The sequence below is a fragment of the Rhinolophus hipposideros genome (assembly GCF_964194185.1).
Source record: "Rhinolophus hipposideros genome assembly, chromosome: 1".
Taxonomy (NCBI): Eukaryota; Metazoa; Chordata; class Mammalia; order Chiroptera; family Rhinolophidae; genus Rhinolophus; species Rhinolophus hipposideros.
In genome coordinates this window covers 108,552,518-108,571,950 of record NC_138047.1, presented here as the reverse complement: position 1 = coordinate 108,571,950, position 19,433 = coordinate 108,552,518, and the positions used below count along the sequence as shown (strand labels likewise).

General features: G+C 56.9%; 1 protein-coding gene across 2 annotated transcripts in view; it reads left to right on the top strand.

Annotated features, from left to right (window-relative positions):
• The window catches only part of ACOX3 (acyl-CoA oxidase 3, pristanoyl), a 38,630-nt gene extending 20,223 nt beyond the window's left edge, over nt 1–18,407 (top strand). For both annotated transcript variants that reach the window (XM_081062042.1, XM_081062043.1), the window contains 7 exons: nt 523–645; nt 1,125–1,238; nt 7,478–7,593; nt 10,486–10,660; nt 11,969–12,036; nt 13,901–13,987; nt 16,721–18,407. In XM_081062042.1, the coding sequence (XP_080918168.1) occupies nt 523–645; nt 1,125–1,238; nt 7,478–7,593; nt 10,486–10,660; nt 11,969–12,036; nt 13,901–13,987; nt 16,721–16,840 (803 nt within the window). In that variant the 3' untranslated portion in view covers nt 16,841–18,407. The remainder of the gene's footprint in view (nt 1–522; nt 646–1,124; nt 1,239–7,477; nt 7,594–10,485; nt 10,661–11,968; nt 12,037–13,900; nt 13,988–16,720) is intronic.
• The last annotated feature ends 1,026 nt before the right edge of the window (nt 18,408–19,433 follow it).

Below are 19,433 nucleotides of genomic sequence, written 5' to 3'. Positions count from 1 at the left end.
GACTTGGTTTACGTAACTGGCAGGAGAGACAAGAAAAGAAAGATGAGAGTTGTCTTCAGATGTTTGAAATTTCTTGTGTGAAACAAAGGGCTCATTCAGTTGTAGAAGGCGGAAGGGCAGCCCCCGGAGGTCGTTGGCTCCCTGAGCGCCTGTCACTGAGCTCCACGGTGGAGGGAGGTTCTGCCAGGCGACCTGGGGAGGATGGGACGTGGGTGACAGTGAATCTCTCTTGAGTGCTCACTGCTCACTGCTGAATGCTTCCTGGGGAAGCGCCCACTTTCCTGCCTGACACCCTTACGAGGCTGTTACTGCTGTGCCTGGAAAGACGGGGCCACGGGCTGGAGAGCAGTTAGGGGCCCACAGCTGGTCGGGAGGTGGAGGTGCAGGTGGGGTGTGAAGCAGGCGGGGAGGTGCTTTGGCCCCATCACGCTGGGCCCAGGATTAGATTCCCGGGGGGGAGGGGGGAACATGGGTATTTTTCACTTATACACCCGAAATGATGAAAACGTGGTTTTGTGGCAGTGAACCGTCTGGGCGACCTCAGAAATGACAACGATCCAAACTGCACGTATGAAGGGGACAACAATGTTCTTCTGCAGCAGACCAGTAACTACCTGCTCGGCCTGCTGGCGCACGGGGGCCCAGGTGAGCAACCACGTGCTGGCACGGGGGCCCAGGTGAGCAACCACCTGCTCGCCTGCTGGCGCACGGGGGCCCAGGTGAGCAACCACGTGCTGGCACGGGGGCCCAGGTGAGCAACCACCTACTCGCCTGCTGGCGCACGGGGGCCCAGGTGAGCAACCACCTGCTGGCGCACGGGGCCCAGGTGAGCAACCACCTGCTGGCGCACGGGGGCCCAGGTGAGCAACCACCTGCTGGCGCACGGGGGCCCAGGTGAGGCTCTACCACGCTGGTGGGTGGCCCCAGAATTCGCATGGGTGAGGGTCTTCGGGCCCCTCTAGTTAGCTCTTCTCTCAAGATGGACTCTGTGTTAGCAGGAAGAAAAGTGTGATGACATAGTGACTGCCCAACTTCCCAAGTGATTGCTGAGGCGGGAGGGGGAGGTACCCTCCGTCCCGGGCCGGGTCCCCTGCCTCTCGCCTGAGTGACCCATGTGCTGCTAGGTGGCGCTCGCTTCCAGAGCCCTCTGAAGAGCGTGGCCTTTCTGGAAGCCTATCCAGCCCTCCTTGGCCGGAGGTTCCAGGTGGCCAGCCTCAAGGACTGCTTGGACTCCTCAGGTAAGCACTCCCCTCCCCGCCATTCCCTTCAGGCCCAGCACAGGTAGGGGGGGCTGTGGTGGTGGCCGTAGGAGACCCCGGACGGTGGCGTGCCGCCATTCGCTGGAGGACTCATGCATCCAGCATCTCCCTGGGCTGACACTGAGTGAGACACTGACTGAAGGTGAAATGAGGGGAGCCCCCCACCTGGCACCTTCCTGAGGGTGGAGGGTGCGCCGCTCTGGGGGCCCCCAGCCCTCACCCATGCCCCCTGACCGGGCTGTCATCACAGGAAGCTGGGGGCTGTCCTTGAACCTTCACCCTTAATTCTCCCTATCGAGGGCACTTGCCCTTACGTTGTTCACTCTGCAGACAGATATTTATAAGCACAGGTGTCTGTGCAGTCTTGCTGGGACGCAAAAGCGACTGAGACCCGGGTCCCTGCTCTCACACAATCCGGATGGGGTCAGCTGCGTGCAAGGACGTCAGGGGCTTGATCAGAGGAGCAGTCTGCGAGGCTGTGGCCCCCGTTCAGGGGTGGGGTCGCTGGCACAGCCCCCGGAAGTCTCAGTGGAAGGACAGGGCTAGCCGCAGGGGACCCGAGGGACAGCTGTCCTTCCAGGCCCATGGCAACCACTAGAGGATTCTGAGCAAGAGCAGCTGACTGGTTTGGGTTTGTGTTGTCTGTTGTGATGACTCACGTTAAAATTACTGTGGAAAAAAGGTGATGGATGGAGACAAGAAAGGATGGCCTGGGCAGGGCAGTGGTGGCAGGAGGATGGTGGCGGCGGCAATGGAGAGCCACCAGGACTAGGATGGAGTGGCTGGGGGATGAAGGGACGAGCCGCGGTTCTGCTTGCACATGACATGCCCCTTTGCTTGGGACTCTCGGGCTCAAGGACGTCCAGGGGCTTGTCCCTGGTGGAATACAGCGCCAGTGAGGACCCGAGCCTGTTGTGCTCCAAAGCTCAGGATAGTCTGTCACAGCTTCCGGAAGCATCTGAATGGGCAGTCAGGATGAGATTTTACAGAAGGAACAGCTCGGCTTGGAACTCCTGCCCTGGACTCTGCGTCCCCCACCCCTAGGGTGGCTTTGAAGGAAGCACCTTCCACACGGTCCCACCCATTCTTCTGTCAAATCTCGTTATCAAAAATAGCTTTAGGCCACAGCAAAAATGTCACTAATGTGGTCACCTTGTCCATTAGCATTTGGTGAGCCTGTTCACTTTGCCACCCACACCTGTTTCCAGGTGCCTCAGAGACGCTCTCTGTGGGCTGGGCATGGATGGTGGAGCAGGGATCCCAGCGGGCGGGGAGAGCTGACCCTTCTAGTGAGACCCCAAGAAACGACGCCAGGCTCCCCCCGGGTCTGCTCCAGCCCCTCCTCCCCACGGCCACGGGACTTAGGGCGGGCACCCCCTCGCCTTGGTTTCCTCGCCTGCACCGGGGGAATAACGGTTCCACTGTGTCGGGCTTTCGTGAGGATGAAGGAGCTGGTGCATGTAAAGCACCCACATGGCACTTGGCACCACGTGTCTGCTCTGTAACCACCGATGACTGTTTTAAACACGTAACCTTGTCATGGTTCTAGTTGTAATCACAGGGTCATTGTCAAGGTGCTCTTTGTTCCACCAAACGCTGTCAGCAGAATGCCTTTGTTACGGGAGGAGGAGACCCCAGTGTGAGCATCCCCTGGGATCTTGGGGGGCCGCTGGGTCCTCTGGGTGAAGAATGGAGAGCACGTGACAGTGTAGCACCAGCAGCTGTGGGCTCTCCTGGCGAGGACATGGTGGCACAGAGCAAGGTGGCACCAGCCCTGTCTGCCTCCGTCCCCATCAGCAGCCCCAGAGCAAGAGTAGACCCAGGCCGGCTGCCCCCCAGCTGTCGTTCCCCCCCCCCACCCTCACTGTGTCATCATCGTCATCCAGAAAACATTTCTGCTAGCAGCTGCTTTATTTCTCTTCGGGCACCACCCTTTGTTACAATTTTCGTGCCAATCACTAACCTTGCCGCTGCTCATCTGCCCTTTTAAAGTGCTTGTAGAAAACAGGGACGCACTGGAAGATCTATTTTTTTTTTTTTTTGGAAGATCTATTTTTGATGGTTACAATGTTCCCCAACCAACCCGTTGCTACAGGAAGCATTAGAAAATGACCTCATCATTTTAGTAACATCAACCCAACCAGAATGTTTTCTTCCCTAAAACCTGTTGTAAAATGAAAACGTAAACAAGTGGACTGCCAACTTCTTGGTGTATCTGCCATGCTCTGCTTGCGCTCTTTCCCCTGTTGCCAAAACTATGAAAGCAGAAGCTGTTTTGTTAGGTTGATGCAAAACTAATTGTGGTTTAAAAGGTTAAAAATAATTGCAAAAACCGCAATTACTTTTGCACCAACCTAATATATACCAGCGTCAGGGAAAATGCCAGGGCAGCGTCATCTGTTTTTCCTCTGAGGGCCCTAATTTTCGCAAGATCCAACAAAGTGAAAACACTTTCTGGAGGAAAAAAGTGCAACTAAAATTTATTTGGCATCAGTGGCTTGGCACCGAGTCCTGACGTTATTTTCTGTGCAGAGAAGGGAGCTCATAGCATGTGGCCCTAGTCTCCGGGGCATTTGATCATCCAACCCCTAATCTTGGGACTGGTCTTTGTCTCAGCTGGACCTTTGGTAAAAAATATCTAAAAGATTTATGACCCTTGCGCTCGGTAGAACTAGAGATGCAGACCTTTCCGGTTTTCAGAGTCGCCTGTTTGGAAGGTCAGGAGGTGATTTTTCTTTAGGGAATAAAACAATTATTTGGAGAGGGAAGGGCAGGCACGGTGCCGTCCAGTTCCTGTGATTGGTGCGCACGCGTGTGCGCTGAGGATGGGTTTAACAAATGGCGCTCATTAGAGGGCCAGCACTGTCACTTAGCCATGCAAGTTCTGCGTCGGTTCCTGCAGTTGGCTCATTTGAAAAAATATGAAATAATTGTAGGACAGCGTGTTTGCTGCTCTGACAACTGTGTGTGTCTGTGCAGGGCAGTGGGGTCACTTCCCACGTGTCCGTGGCGCCCCTGGTGCGGGCAGTACAGCCAGGCCTGGGGGCTCCGTGCTGCCCCCGCGGTGTGGCTCAGGCTCATGCTCACCCTCTCTGAGCCTCAGTCTCCCTTGTGACAGATTGCAGAGGAAATGTGGTCAGCCCGAGCAGTGCCTGGTCAGGGCTGGGGGCTGGCCACGGTGGCGAGGTCACTGTTCTCAGCACCCCCTTTGGACACGAGCGGTGGGGACTGAGCTCTGCAGGGTGAGCTGAGCTGCTTCCCAGGAAACGAGCCAGATCTCAGAGGCGCAGGGTAGTGTGTTCAGGAGCAGGTGGCCACACAGAAGCACAGGTGTGAAGTGCGTGTGCGCACGGATGGACACAGGCGGCACTGGGCCTGGGGCTGTGTGCCAGCCAAGGAACCGGGGCCAGTCGTCCAGGTCTTGCTGTCTGGGGCGCCCCTGGGCAGAGCCCCGCTTTAGAAAGAGTACCCAGAGCAAGATGGACCCAGGAGGGAAATCAGCAGGAAACAGGAATCTAGGCAGAGGCAGCGCAGGGAGCAGGGGAGCAGGGTGAGCAGGCAGGGGAGGTGGTCAGCGGGCACACTGGAGGGTCGCGAGTTGGGAGTGGCCTGTTAGACAGAGGGCTGGGCGAGAATGAAGCCCCTGGGGACGCTGGGGTGGAACACTGAGTCAAGTGACTGAGAGGCTGGGCAGGAGCGGCAGACCTGGGAGGGAGTGGAGTGGAGTGACAGAGGCAGCTGTGAGCAGTGCACGTGGTGGGAAAAGGCCACACGTGGGGTGGGGTAGTGCTGGGTGGGCAGGGGCAGTCGGGTGCAGAGGGGACATTCGGGGAGCCCCGAGGAGTCCCTGCGGTGTGCTTCATCAGAGGCCAGCTGTGGCCCAGCACCAGGGACGGTCCTGGGGACGGAGGTGTTGAAATGGTGTTTGTCCTCTGGCTGTTCGCAGCCTCTCCCGGCGAGAGCGTTCCTGCTGCTTCTCCCAACCGATTTTGTTACTTAATTTCTCACCTCCAAAAAGGTCCAGGAATTGTCCATGCTCTCCCCCACCCCCCCCCCCGCATTACCGTGCGCTTTCATGTGCTTGCTGGGGACTTCCCATGTGAACATGTCGAAGCAACGTGATGTACTTTTTCTAAAACCCTGAGAGTTAAAAGTTTCCGCAGAAAAGTGTGCCAACAACTAGTGTATCATCTGAAGCAGCGAACTCCGAAGCAGTCCCGACCGCGGCTCCGTCTGGGGTGGGCATTGTTGTGCAGCGGCGTCCTCCGCAGACGGCACCTCCCTGGGCTGCCTGTGGCACGGCCCTGCACGGCCTCGAGGGACAGCGGCCGTGGCGGGCATGTCAGTGACGGCAGGAGCCTCTGCCTGGTTACGCATTAGCAGGACCGGTTTCTGGCCTTGGCGAGCACCTCGGGTTTGTTGCTGTGTAAATAAATCATGGAAAATAGGGGTGTGTGCGACACCGCCTTTTACTGTTGCTGGTGACGGTCTGTCCTGCTGGGAAGACTTTAGGAAGCAGCAGCCTGGAAGGTTTTGTCAGCGTTGGTTCCCAGGGTTGACCTGGGTTTTCAGGGACATCCGGAAAAGCGGCACCTAAGGCTCAGGAATGCCTACTGGGCCACCTGGTGTGTCCATGTCCTGGGGCGGCTGTGACAAAGTCCCACAAACTGGGTGCTGAAAACAGAAGTTCAGAATCAGGGTGTGGGCAGGGCTGTGCCTCTCGGGGGCGCCAGGGGACGGTCCTTCCTGCCTCTTCCAGCTCCTCGTGGCTCCTCGTGCCACGTGAGTACCGTCTCTGCCACTGTCGTCACCTGGCCTCTCCGTGCGTCTGTGTGTCCTCTTCTGTCCTTTGTGTAAGGTCACTCTCGTGGGGTGCAGGGCCCACCCCAATCCAGGGTGGCCTCATTTCGAGACCTTCAACTTAACTGCAAAGACCCTGTTCCCCAGTGAGGGCACATTCATGTATTTCAGGAGTGGTCATGTTTTTTTGGGGGGTCATATCTTTTGGGGGGCCCATGGAAGCCACCACACCTGGCAGGACTCTGAAAGGGGTGCCTCACCACCTGCCTCCCCGGGCCCCCTGAGATCAGCTGCTCGGAGGACGTCTCAGGCCTCCCCACCCGGGTGTCCAAGAAACCTGCCTTCCGTCCTGGCAGCCGTGTGAGCTCGGCCACGGAGCCTGCGTTCTTTAGCCTGTGTGACGCTGGCGTCCTCGTTGGTGGGCTTCTCGGTTCTACTGCGACGAGTAACTGATAGAACAGGCGCGAAATGGCCGGTGTCTACGGCAGCTCTCAGCAAGGGCTGTGTCTTCCTCCCAGGGCCCCTTGCCCCACCTCGGAGCGAGACCCTGTGTGGCTGGGGAAGCTCCCCGCCGAGAGCAGCTGCCAGGTGCCCTGTGCCCGGGTGGGGGTGAGAGCGTGGACTCAGGGCCACATGGCCAGGCTGGGCCCCTCGCCCACTTGTCACTCGCCTGGGTGCCTCCTTGTGTCCGTGTCCTCGTTGGAAGGGATGGTGACACGGGCTGGCAGGCTCTGAGCATTGCCACATCCTGGGATATGCTGGTCCGCAGGAAGCACCGTGTCACTTAGACGTGACGAGGAGCAGAACGCCCCACAGGTGTGGCACGTGCCTGGCTCAGGGCCAGTGCCCTCCAGCCTCGCCATGGGTCTTCCTTCCAGCCCACCCTGTCCGTCTATACCCCTGTTACGTCCCTCTCTGCAGCTTCCTGTCCCCCTCCCTTCAGAGCTGTGGGGAGGGACACGTGTGTATGCGGTGGGGACCCAGTGTGAGCCGCTGTCTCACCCGCCCGTCCACAGCAGTGGGGTCGAGGGCTGGGCTGGCCACTTGCCCACCATCTGCCGGAAAGTTGTCCTGATGTCCTGATGTCCCCTGGTGACACTGAGGGGACACGCCCCCATCCCATCAGACCAAGCACGTCAGTACCAGCCAGAGGGTAGCCATCATGAGGGAGGCGGTCACACGGAAAGTGGCCCTGTGACCCAGCGGCCTCCATGGTTGCTAGAATAGTGTGGAACTCGGGACAGCCTCGGGCCGAGCCAGGGAACACCCTCACCCCTGCCTGTGCCTCAGTGTCCACGTCTAGACTGGGCACCTCACGCTCGTCAGCACGGGCCAGGTGCTCGCCGTGCCGTCTGTATGGGAGGTGGGGCCTTGACAGACTCTCCATTGTCACTGTCCCTCTGTTTCTCGTTTTGAAGTCCCCCTGGCAGCATACGAGTGGTTGGTTTGTTACCTGCTCCGAGAGAGTCACGAAAAACTAAACCAGGAGAAGAGATCAGGGAGCAGCGACTTCGCAGCAAGAAACAACTGCCAGGTATGTTTGCTTTAGAACGGCTTAGTGTTGACCATTCGCTCCCAGCTCCTGTGCTGCCCGCCTCAGGTGAGTGAGTGTCCTGGGGGCGGCGGGCCTGCCCTCCAGCCCCCGGCACCGTGGGCTGCGGCCCCACCTGTGCACCCGGGTTTGCTGCGGGCACCACGGTACCTCCCTGGCTGGCTTGTGGGAGACACTGGGCCCCGTCAAGTGCTGGCAGCATCCAGCCCGCCGGCCAGAGCCGGGATCCCTGGGGTGGATGTGGGGCTGCAGGAGCCTTGGCACAGGGGGCGGGGACACCAGCCAGGCCCCGACTGATCGGCTGACAGAGCGATGGCTCAGTGACTCACAGAGACCACACCCGGAGCTCTCCCTTTGGTTCTTCAGTCATCACCCTCCCCAGGGAGCTTTCGTGGGAATGGTTCAAGGGTGGCTTTGGCTCTCACCTGGGGCAGGGCTGTGTCGTGTCCCGGGAACCCCCTGTGCAGAAGCAGCTCTCTGAAACATCCTGTGACACCAGGGTCTGGTCTCCTGTGGTCCCATGTGTCTGCAGTGATGGGTGTTGTTTGGGAGGCCGTAGACAGAAGCTTCTCAAACTGGTGTCGTCCCTTCTCCTTGGTGGTGTTTGGTGAGGCTCTGTCCTCTGAGAACTCAGCGTCCCCTTCTGCCCGTCTGCTCCGAAGGCCCGGCCCTCCTCCTGAGCTGCAAAGGGCCGCCTGCAGCCCTCGGGGGGAGGCATAGCTGGTGGTGTCCCTGGGGACCTGCTGGATACAGCTGCCCGTGGGGTGGGAGGTGAGGCACGAGGATGGAGTCTCGATTGGAAAGGCTCTGGCCGAGGGTCACTAAACCAAAATCAGACCTGTGGCTTAAAAGAAATGAATTCAGTGATTGTTAGAATCAGTTCAGCGACTAAAACAGGAGGTATGAAAATGGTCCTCTGAAATGGGCTGGGCTCCCAGCGGCTTGGTCATTCAGACACTGATGGCTCTGGTTTTGTTTGTCCCATGTCCCTCTTTTTCTCTGCGTGTCAAATGGTCATTCTTGAAATGGAAATGGAGACTCTCCCCTGAGTTACAAACCAAGACCCCAAAGGGATGGAGGGCACCAAGGGGGCCCATACCCCACATGCGAATCCCAGAGAGGTCCCCCGAGGCCGCTGGCGATCCCATCCTAGCTGTCCTTCATCCCATGCCAGCTGGCCGTGCGGCGTCTGGCGCTGCACTCCGACGACGGAACCTGAGTGGGTGGCTCAGCAGTTTGGATATAGCTCCCCTGTAGAATGTTGTTAGAGGACTCCATAACGGTGTTCCAGCGTCACGTGGCTGGGGATGGGGAGCCAGCAAGCTGATGTCCCTGGCGAGCACCTCAGAGCTGACCAGCGCCGTAAGCTGAGGTACAGCCCCGTGGAGTGGCCGTGCCTATGGACAGGAAAGTGGCCGTGAGGCCTGGAAGAGAAGGTGATGACCCGAGAGGGGGGCCTGTGTTGTCCCCACCTGGTGTGGATCTCGGAGCATTTAAGAGCGAGCGCTGGGTTGTTTCTGACAGCCGAGAGCGCTCAGACCCCTAAGAGACGTAGTCCCTTCGCGTATGGCGGTTGGAGCAGCAATTGCACCCGAGAAGAACACTTCAGAGAATGTTTGTGTAACCTGGGCGTGGGACGAGCCTTCTTAAGACAGGAAACTCAAGCTGTAAAAGAAAACTGTCAGCTCTGACTGCATAGACAGTCGCCATTTCTGAACAGCAAATGATACTGTAAACAAAGTCAGAAAACAGACTGCAGACGGGACACATGTAACATACAACCGACAGCGTCCCCCGCCGGGAAAGGGTTCTGCAGGTCAAGCGGCAGCCTGGCCCGACACCAGCCACAGGCCCGAGGGGGCGCCACACATGGTTGCTGACCGTGAGCCAGCCCCAGGGACGTGCAGTTTGAAGGACAGTGTCCAGGGGACAGCGGCCACTCGATATGCTGTCAGTGGAGGGCGGGAACTGCTGTGTTTTTGGGGAAACTTAGCACTTTAGTTAAAATATAAAACATGCTTCCTCTTTGACTCAGCGGAGAAGTTCATTAACTTCTGAACTTCTGAACGTCACTGATTGTTATCTACTGTGTAAGCCAGATGTGCACGTTAGGTTTTCTTAAAAAACACACGTGTTTATCACATTTTTGGCTGGGCGACAACATCCCATGTTCAAAGTGAGAAATGTAAAAACGGAGGCAGTGGTGTGTCCCCAGCCCAGCTCCCAGCCTCACCACTCCCACCCTGTCCAGAGCTCCTGAGGCCCCTTCCAGCGACACCTGTACCTCAGGAGGCAGATGAGGCTGGTTTCCTCCAAAATGTGTCATTTCACACCATCTTCTTTGATGGATAAGGACATTGAGGCCAAGAGAAATGCCCCAAGTCAGCCGGCTCTCCTGTGCCAGGGCGACGTTGAACCCACGCCTGCCGACTCCAGGCCCAGCTCTTTCCCCCATAGTGCACGGCTGCTGTCAGAAGCTGGACAGTGTGGAGTTTGTTTTTTGCCTCAAGTATCCGTTCCTTGTTAACATGCAAATGTCCTCAGGAATGAGGCTGCAGCCCAAATTAAGGCCTGGCTGCCCATTGGCTCATCTTGTTCTTTCCTGGGCTGGGGGCTTATTGGGGCTGGGGGTTCATGAGAGAGGGGAGCCTGGTGTTGGGAGCAATGTGCAGGAAGGTTGGTCGCAAGGCTGGGGGTGCGGCCTGGCCCCCGTCCTGACTTGAACGTCGGACGGTCCGCCTCTCACTTTGAGTGAACGCTCTTCAAGCACCAGTTCCAGCATTACTGCCGTGAAGTGGCAGCCGACCCTTAGCTCCCGCCCGGGACGTGCCCCCGCGGCTGCTCACTGGAGGGTGGCATGTCGCTTGTTTTCAGGTGTACCACTGCCGCTCCCTGGCCCTGGCGTTCCTGGAGCTCACGGTGCTGCGGAGGTTCCACGAGCACACGCACCAGCCCGGCGTGCCGCGCCCTCTGCAGGCTGTGCTCCAGCGGCTCAGCGCTCTCTACGGCCTGTGGTCCCTGAGCCAGCACATGGGCCTGCTCTACCGAGGTGAGGCACCTGCCACCGCGCCCCGCCCAGGAAAGGGGTGCCCTCTGCCCTGTCTGGGAGCCTGCCCTGCCCCAGTGTGGCATGACTGCCACGTGACTTACCCAGCACTCATTGTGTGCTGAGCCTGAGGACAGATAATCCCGATGCCATAATAAGAAAGCAGGAGGGCACAGCAGCAGCAGGAGGGCGCCCACAGGGCACAGACAGGAGCCCGGGCTGCGGGGAAGGCACCCCCAGGAATGCCCAGGCTGGGACTGGGAGGGCTTCCTGGAGGAGGCTACGCCTGGGCTGATTCCTGGAAGACTGGTGGGAAGAAGCGCCTAAGCCTGAGTTCCTCAGCCTCTTTCCATTATCGTCCTCCTAAGGAGCCTTTTTGGGCATTTTTTTCCTATTTGCCCTCATGACACATTAATGCTACGAATATTCTGTGTATCTGGTCACATCTTGTATGTATATTTGGGCTTTGTGAACAGTCCATTTTTGCCCCTCCCCCTTGCGAAGAACCTATTTTGTCCCCCTTCAGGCTGGTGTTGCCCCATGGAGGCGGTGAGGGTGCATGGTTAACACAGCAAGGCTGGGGGCGTGAGGCCAGAGGGAGCTGCTGGGTGCAGGGGCAGGAGACCACACCCGAGAAAGAACAACTCCAAGTGAAGAGACATAGTTTTTATAGCAAAATTCAAACGAAAGCAGGTCCTACAGCAAATGCATTTTCAAACGCACAGGGCCTGTTAGACACTGCAGCAAAGCCCACAGCAGTGTGGCAGGCGAGCTGAGGAGGTGGGCCTCGCACCCTGTACCTGGTGGTCCGACCGCCCCTCGTGCCCCAGGCCACGCTCTGTGCTGGGGCCCCTGCTGGCCCACAGCCCCATGCTCTCCCGCTGTCACCCCAGGCATTCCCAAGCCACCATCCAGGCTTCAGTCTCCTACAGTCTGTGTCGTCCTCAGAAAGAACCCACCCGCCAGCCCCGGCCCCGCCTGCCTGCTGAGCCCCTCTGCCCTGAGCTCCTCACAGACCCTGTTTTCTGGATCCCGCGGGTTGTGCCTGCCTCGTGCCGGGCCCTTTGCTCCTGCAGCCCCAACTCCTGGTACATGTTCAGTGAACTAGTGGAGAAGGGACATCAGAACTCCGGCCCAGCCCCCTGCATTCTTGCAAAGGGGTCGCAGCTCAGCTGAGCTTGGGGGGGCGACAGTGACATATTTTCACACAAAATGGGCTAATTTGGAAAGCTGTTTTAGAATGACTGCTATTTGTGGGTGATTTTGGACTTGGGATACCAGACTGCAGGGTAACCAACACTGTACTTACAGGTGGCTACTTTTCTGGTGAGCAAGCAGGTAAAATGGTGGAGAGTGCCATCCTGGCCCTGTGTTCCCAGGTGAGTTGTCATTCAGCTTTGCATTATCATATGACTTAACCTGTAATCCCTGTGTGTTAGTACCATTCACCCCGCTTGCCCCCCTTCCATGCACGCAATGTTTAGCAAAACAAGAAATTACAAGAAGACATGCCTGTGTCAGAAATCTCAGGAATAGAGTAATTCGGAGGGAATGCCTTAGAATCTGTACGTATTCGGCTCACTCTAATTTTCACACTTTTCACAACTACATCGATAATCCTTCTCCTGCACATTTCCGCCTCCAATTTAAATTCAGTTCATGGTATTTCACTTTTTCAAATTGTATTCTTTGACCTTTGCCACCCAGGAAACTTCAATGGCCCCAATCCCCACTTGATGTTCTGGTGACACTCTGTCCAGTAGAATGTCCCACAGGGATGGACACGTTCGGGAACCACGCTGTCCCACGGGTCACCGCTGACCATGGGGGCCGCTGGCAGTGGGACTGTGGCCAGTGTGGCTGAGGATTGTAATTGCCTTTCATTTAAATTAATTTAAAGTGTACGAGCCACATGTGCTGTGGCCACTGTCCTGGCAGTGCTGCTGCTCTTAGCTGAGTTGCGACTCGACTTTGAGGGTAGGAAGTGAATGAACGCCCTGCCAGCACCCCAGCACATGCCCTAAGTGACAGTGACGTGCCATTTCATATCTCCCATCAGCATTGTCAGAGCTGATGAGTTCCAGGTAACATCTCTGATTGGTTTTAAGCCTCTCCCGGGTTTGTTTCGTACGCAGCCATCACTGTCTCCCTGTGTTCTAAGCTGTGTCTATACCTGCAGTGCATAGGTGTGGCCACATGTCCTTTCCCCCAGTAAAATCAGTGACAGGAAAGCATTTTCCTCTGTGGTCCTGGGCGAGTGGCTAAGCCTAATGCAGCCACATCCTGCTCCACCCGAGTTCTCACGGAGGTCAGCCAGGTGAGGGCGCCAGCTCCGTCCTGTGTCCCATGGTCGCAAACTCAGCCCAGTCTGACCATTCACTGTGCACCCACTGGACGTCCGCCCAGGCCCAGGCCAGCAGTGAGGCGGAGACCCCAGGCCCAAAAGCTGACTCTATTTCCCGTCGGCCCCTTAGGCTAACGGTTTGCCAACTACCTGTCCAGACAAGGGCCTTGCTCCGCTGGTCTCCCTGCAGGGGGCTGGCTGGTTCACCTGTGCCCCGCAGGCAGGGCGTGTGCTCCTGTCCTCTGTGTGGGGGGTTTGGTGCTCTGTGCTGACTGATAGCTTTCCATCGGCATCGTTAAAAGCTCCCCTATCCCACTGTTCCGTTCAGCATGGCTGTGGCGTTTCACAATTATTGCAGAAAAAAATTTTCTCCGCATTTCAAGAAAATTCTTGGGAGTCCTCTCGTATAAATTCCATATTGAAGAATACTTTGTATAACGGGATAGGAGAGTAATAAAAGTGCTGCGAAGCTAAGAGCGCTCCTGTGAGGACTTTTCCAGGTGCTTCTAAATGCCTTCTCCCTTACACGTTCTGAACATATTTTCCTGTGTTGAAACAGTCACTGCCCAGGGTTCAGAGACAAAGCTCTGAGGACACTGCCAGTGAATGAGCTGCAGAGTCATCACTTTTATGAGCAGTCCTACCTTGTTGGGGAAAAAAAATACCTTTAAACATAAAACGTTGGAAGTGCTGAGTGAATAGCAACATGGTGAAAATATTCAGAGGCACCCCAAGGGACTCGAACGGGCCAATGAGAAGATAAAGCATGGGGAGTCCAGCCCCGCGCCAGGGTTACTGTTGCCAGTGGGCCGAGCAACAAACTCTGGGGCTCTGTTCCTCGGTGGTCGCCATGGAGATATCTGGGCGTTGCCAAGTGAACGGACTTTGTTTTCCAACAGCTGAAAGATGATGCAGTTTCCCTGGTGGACGTGATCGCCCCCCCTGACTTTGTCCTGGACTCACCGATCGGCAGAGCCAATGGCGAGGTAAAGGGCCCCCTCCCTGTGCCCGGTGAGGCCCGTGTGTCCGAGTGCCGGCAGGCCGCCCTGGGGGCCCATGGTAGTTACTGCAGAGCCTGAGGTGATGACTTACCCCCAGAGTCTCCTGGCGCCTGCTGGGAGGTTGTCAGGTTTGGGCGGCTGTGGAGGGAGCAGCCAGGACAGGTCGGGGCGGTCACGGGTGACTTCGCCATCCCCCAGAGCCTTCCTCTGAGAGATGGGCTGGTAACCGGGCCCTTGCAGGGCTGTGATGCCGAGGTCAGCATGGACCTGTGCGGAGCCCCAGGCCCTGCAGTGTCCTCCTCCCTCCCTTCACACTCCCCCGACGCCCTTTCCAGGCCTGGGTCTTCCCGACATATCCCAGTGCTGGCTCCTGCCCCCACTGTCAGCAAGGCCACTCACCCCTTGCACCGGCATCCCTGGAGGCCCCCGTAGGACTCCTGATCTCCTCCCCTCCCCGCAGAATGATTTCGTACAAAGCAGATCCGGTCAAGCCACTCCTCTGAGCCCTCCACCGCAGTTGCCCCGATCCTTCCCTGCAACCCTGGTCCGCATGGCCTGTGCCTGGCTCTCCAAGGTCATTTTACTCCCTGGTGCTGCTCCTGCCTCTGGCCTCCAGCCTCACGGGCCTTTGTTCTTCTGGTGGGCTGGGCTCGTGCCCACCCCAGGACCTTTGCACCTTCTGTTTTCACTGCCTAGAGCACTTCCATTCATTTCGTTCTAAGCTCAATGCTGCTTCTCAGGTCTTCTCTGGCCTCCAGCTGTAATGCCCAGGCTCAGGCCCCCACTCTGTCCTCAGTGACCCTCGTGTTGCTCTTACTGAGCCCACATGCATTGCTACATGACTTCTCTGCCACATGGAGATGCCGGTGCTGGGTGAACACTCGCAGGTCTGCTCAGCACGTCCCAGCACAGCACTCCCTACAGCTGTTGTCCCATGTTGCTATGGGGACATGGCTTTTCTAAGTGTCGAAGTCACTTGCCTGAGATCTCACAGCTATCAGATGTGGGACAAGATTTATCCCCACTCGACCCCTGACCCCCCAAGGCCATGTTATCTCTGCTGAGGCGTCTAAGCCGCCAGCTCGGGCTCTATTTGAATGGAGCGTGAGCATATAAGGGGACAGGAGCCCTCCTCTGTCTTCAGGGGACACTGACATCGGGACTTTATACAATCATAACAGCCTACCACAGGAGGGGCGGCTGCCCTGACCTCTGCACGGCCCAGGCCACCCTTGGGGTTGGGACTAGGTACCGGGTGCTGGGGCAGTTTCATTCTCCACGGGTTTGAAACCCTGATACCCACACAGGCCAGGTGTTCGCCCAGGCAGGAAGCGGCAGAGCCAGGATCCAGGTAGAGCTCTGTCTGGAGAGAAGACAGGACAGTGCCCCTCAGGCCCCGGTGTCGCCAGGGCTGCAGAGGAGGCCGAGCTAAGCCCACAGAAGAGGGACAGTCAGCAGGCCAGCAGGTGGGTGGGCACTTGAGGAGGAGGCAGAACAGTGGTGCCTGACACCGAGGGCCTGGAAGTGGCGTCACACGGGGACTCCTGAGCACGCGGGAATGGTCACCTGTCCAGAGGGGGCCAGAGCGGCTTGCTATGGAGCCCGTGTCTGTTCTGCAGAGGGCAGCCTGGACGTGGGGCTTGGGGCGGGGGAGTGAGGAGTAGAGGAGGCCGCCCCCGATGGGGGCCCCTTCTGGAACCAGAGCCAGTGACAGGGCGGGGTGTACTACGCGCATGTCTCCCAGTTTAAGGACTGACGTTTTAACCAAGTGCTCCTTAGTAAGAAGTTCATTTCAAACGAACAAATGCAGCTGTAGATGACGCGAGACAATCACTAGATGAAGCGTAATGCTCCAAATTGTAACATGTGACCTCGGATTTATGACGCATGGAGAAAAGGCCCATGTTTTGTCTCTGGGAGCCAAGAAGAGAAGCTCGTTGGAGCGGCCATCGTTGAGTGCATTTAGCAGGTGCAGGGGGAGTGGTTTCTAAGAGTGAAATTGGTCCACATCAGCCAGGCACAAAATAGGCCCCTTCCTGTCCCCGTGGCTCATCTGGCCCCGGGCTCGTGGCCTGGGCACTGACTGCTGGGGGTGACTGAGGGCTCAGCCAACAGTTGATGGGATTCATGACTGTCTTCTCAGATGACAAGTGCTCTACTTTGACCAGCGAGGTGACTCGGCTGACTCCCTGGAGGAGACGGCTTGCGGGCCCAGTGGGGCAGGCAGCCAGGGACAGAGTGCACCAGGTCTGGTGGCCAAAGGGACTCGGGGGCCCACACAGCAAGGCCAGCCTGATGGCTGTCATCCTGCTGCCCAACTGCACCTCCAGCGTGCCAGCCAGCAGCCACGTGGGTGCCTGGGGACAGACCAGCACAAACAAGAAACGCAGACTCGCAGAATTTCATCATGGCCACAGTTGGTTAGGAAGCAGTGTCTGCCCTCGACAAATTCCAAAGGAAAGGACGAGTGGGAAGTTCTCCTAAATGCGCTTGATAAACATTTTATACTTGCATTTTCCCAATTGTTTCCTGCTGCGGGGGGGGGGGGGGGAGGTTTACATGTATATAAATTTAAGTCATCTTAAAAATTTTTTAAAAAGTGAGAATTTTTTAAAAGGAGAGAATTTCCTGGGTTTTAACAAGTTTACAAGGGGAGTTGCATTTATTTGGCCATCTAAGGAATTTTTTTTTTTTTATGGACGTGTGTATTTTTTACAGCTCTATAAAAACCTCTGGACCACCATCCTTCAGGGAAGCAAAGTGTTGGAGAGGGCGTCGTGGTGGCCGGAATTTTCCTCCAACAAGCCGGTCATAGGAAGTTTGAGATCGAAGCTGTAGTTTCTCCAGGATGCGTTCAGCTCAGTTTCGTTAGCCAATGAAGACACTGACCTCAAATTCCAGTTCCCAAAGGTCCTGGAGATTGCCAGCCTTCTGAACTCACACCTCTGCCCTTAACTGGCTGGCTGTCCTGTGCGCCCGAGGAGGGACTGGCCCATCCTGGCAGGGCCCCCGAGTCCCCTCAGAGGGGTCACCCCAAAGTGCTTTGTGATTTGCTGTGTGAACAGAAAACCTATGCCATCACACCCTCCCGATGGACTGTTGACTGGATAATTAGAACTTTGCACATCTGCGGAATAGAAAGCCGACTGCTCAGAATTAGGGGTTTTGGGTCAGCTGATGTTTTGCATTCATCTGAGGTTTTCACAGAGTGCTGCCGGCCTAATGCTTCCCTAACTACCTGCCTTTCCGTGTAATTAAATGACAGCCTCACTCATCTGCACTGCAGACCATCTGAATGACATCGTTTAAGATTTTCAAGAAAATCAGTTTTCTTGCTTTCTCGTGTGGAACTAAATGTTTCCGTCAAAGAAACTTCAAAAAAAAAACATTTATAACAATTTGAATGGTCAATTTGAAGTCCTGGCCTCCCGGTGTGTCCACGTTATTGAATCGGTTTGTTCCTACCATCGGTCATTCCCCAGTGCTCCTCGGCCCCGCAGAGCGTGTGCTCAGCAAACCCTTTCATGTGTGTGCATGTGTGTGCGTGTGCCTGTGCCCTCTGCACAGCCCAGGTCTGTGATCGTCCATCCGATTGGTGAGCCCAGATTGAGGAGGTGGATGGACGCCTCCGCCATGTCACTCCTGTTTCCAGGGTCAGGACGACGGGCTGCTGGTTTGTTGTCAGCCTCAGCCCCACCTGTGTCTCCCTTTGGCCGTTGGGTTACGCTCCTTCATCTGTGATCAGTCCAAAAGGCCACAGGTCACCTTGGAGCCCTGCAGGTGATGTGACCCAGGGACCCAGAGGGCACAGAGTGGCACTCAACAAGTGATGACAGGTTCTTGTTTTTCAAAGTAGCCCGGAGAACCTCTGAGCACATGAAGGGCAGGAATCTTTTTAAAGACCAAATTTCCAGCTCTGGAAATGAAGGGGGTGGCGACTTGACATCTCAAGCCTCAGTTTTCATGCCTAGAAAAGGGACGTGCACGCACACACACCCCACAGCGCGTCCAGCGGCATCCGAGTGGGGATAGCGGCTAATTTGAATGAACATTAACTGTATGCTGGAACTTTCTGCCCATCTCACCGGACCCTCAGACAACTGTGTGAGCTGAATTATATTGTCATGCCTGTTGCACACATGAGAAATCTGACTGCCGTGGGTTAGACGGCCCGGCAGCGGCCAAGCTAGACCAGGCTCCCAGGACTGACCCGAACCCCTGCACGCACCCCGATGTCCAAGGCGCCAGCACACCCTCAGGGCAGGCACATGGCGGGTCCTTGCTAGTGTCCGTGTTACAGTTTTAACTAGGGAGCAATCCCGCCTGAATTTAATATATCTCTGGGTGGGTGGTTTCCTTGGTTTTAAATATACCCTCCGTGTTTCTGAGGGCTGTTTTGTCCATTACATTCCTTGGTGCCTCCTTGTAGAAAGATGGGAACAACAGACAATATTCCAAACCCTTAACAGTTTAGATGGGTCGGTTCTGAAAGCAAAACAGTAAGTCAGAGGAGCCTGCTGATGCCAGGAGGGCTCCGTTTCTCGTGGAGGCCGCCTCGTGGGGCCCCGAGGCCCGGCCCGCCTGGCTGGGTCCCCACCCAGGGCAGGACGGGGCCCTCAGCTGGGGTCACACCAGTTTTATCCGCAGTCCCCTTTAGGAGAGGGATGTTGTGGGCCGGGCTGGCTGACCCTGTGGCTTTTCTCAGTGAGGAACTGACTCATGGGTCTTCTGACACTGCTGCCACTGGTGTCTCAGGGGGCCCTCCCGCGTCATCTCACCCCTTCAGGAGCAGGCCTCAGGTCCTCGATGAGGGAGTGACTGAGCCCTCTCGGGGCGTTTCTGGGTTTTCTGTTGACCTTGGGTCAGGGGCTGGGATGTAAACCCAGGTTCCCTGGCTCCAAAGCACACTGGACCGCCGCCGGACAGAAACTGCAGGCGATTTGCAACTGACGGGCTCTTTGAAACGTAGTATGTGATTCAAGAGGTCAGGGTCACCACTATTTTATGACCCGTCCGGGTCATAAAGAGCTGTGAGCTCTTCTTTCTAGAAGTTTCCTTCCCTCCACCCTTCCACCGTCAGGCCCTTCCAGCCGCATTTCTAGACTGAGAACCAGGACCCACCAAGCCTCAGAACAAGTGTGGTTGGTGGGTCTGTCTCGAGTGTTTGGGGCAGGCAGGAGGTTAAAGGGTGCCCTCGTGACTCTGTTATGGAAAACAGAGCAGGAGGAGCTTGGGATGTGCCAGCCTGACCAGGACACGTGGCAGTCTGGTTACCGGCTTTCAGGGTATGCGCGCCCGCCTGTTTGCAGCTGAGCCGCTGGGACACACGAGGAGTAAAGGTTTAGAACCAGGCAAATAGATCCCCAGGGAGGCTAGGCTGGTCCAGGCAGGCACCCTGCCCCCAGAAAGGGCACTGGGGGGCGGGAGGCCT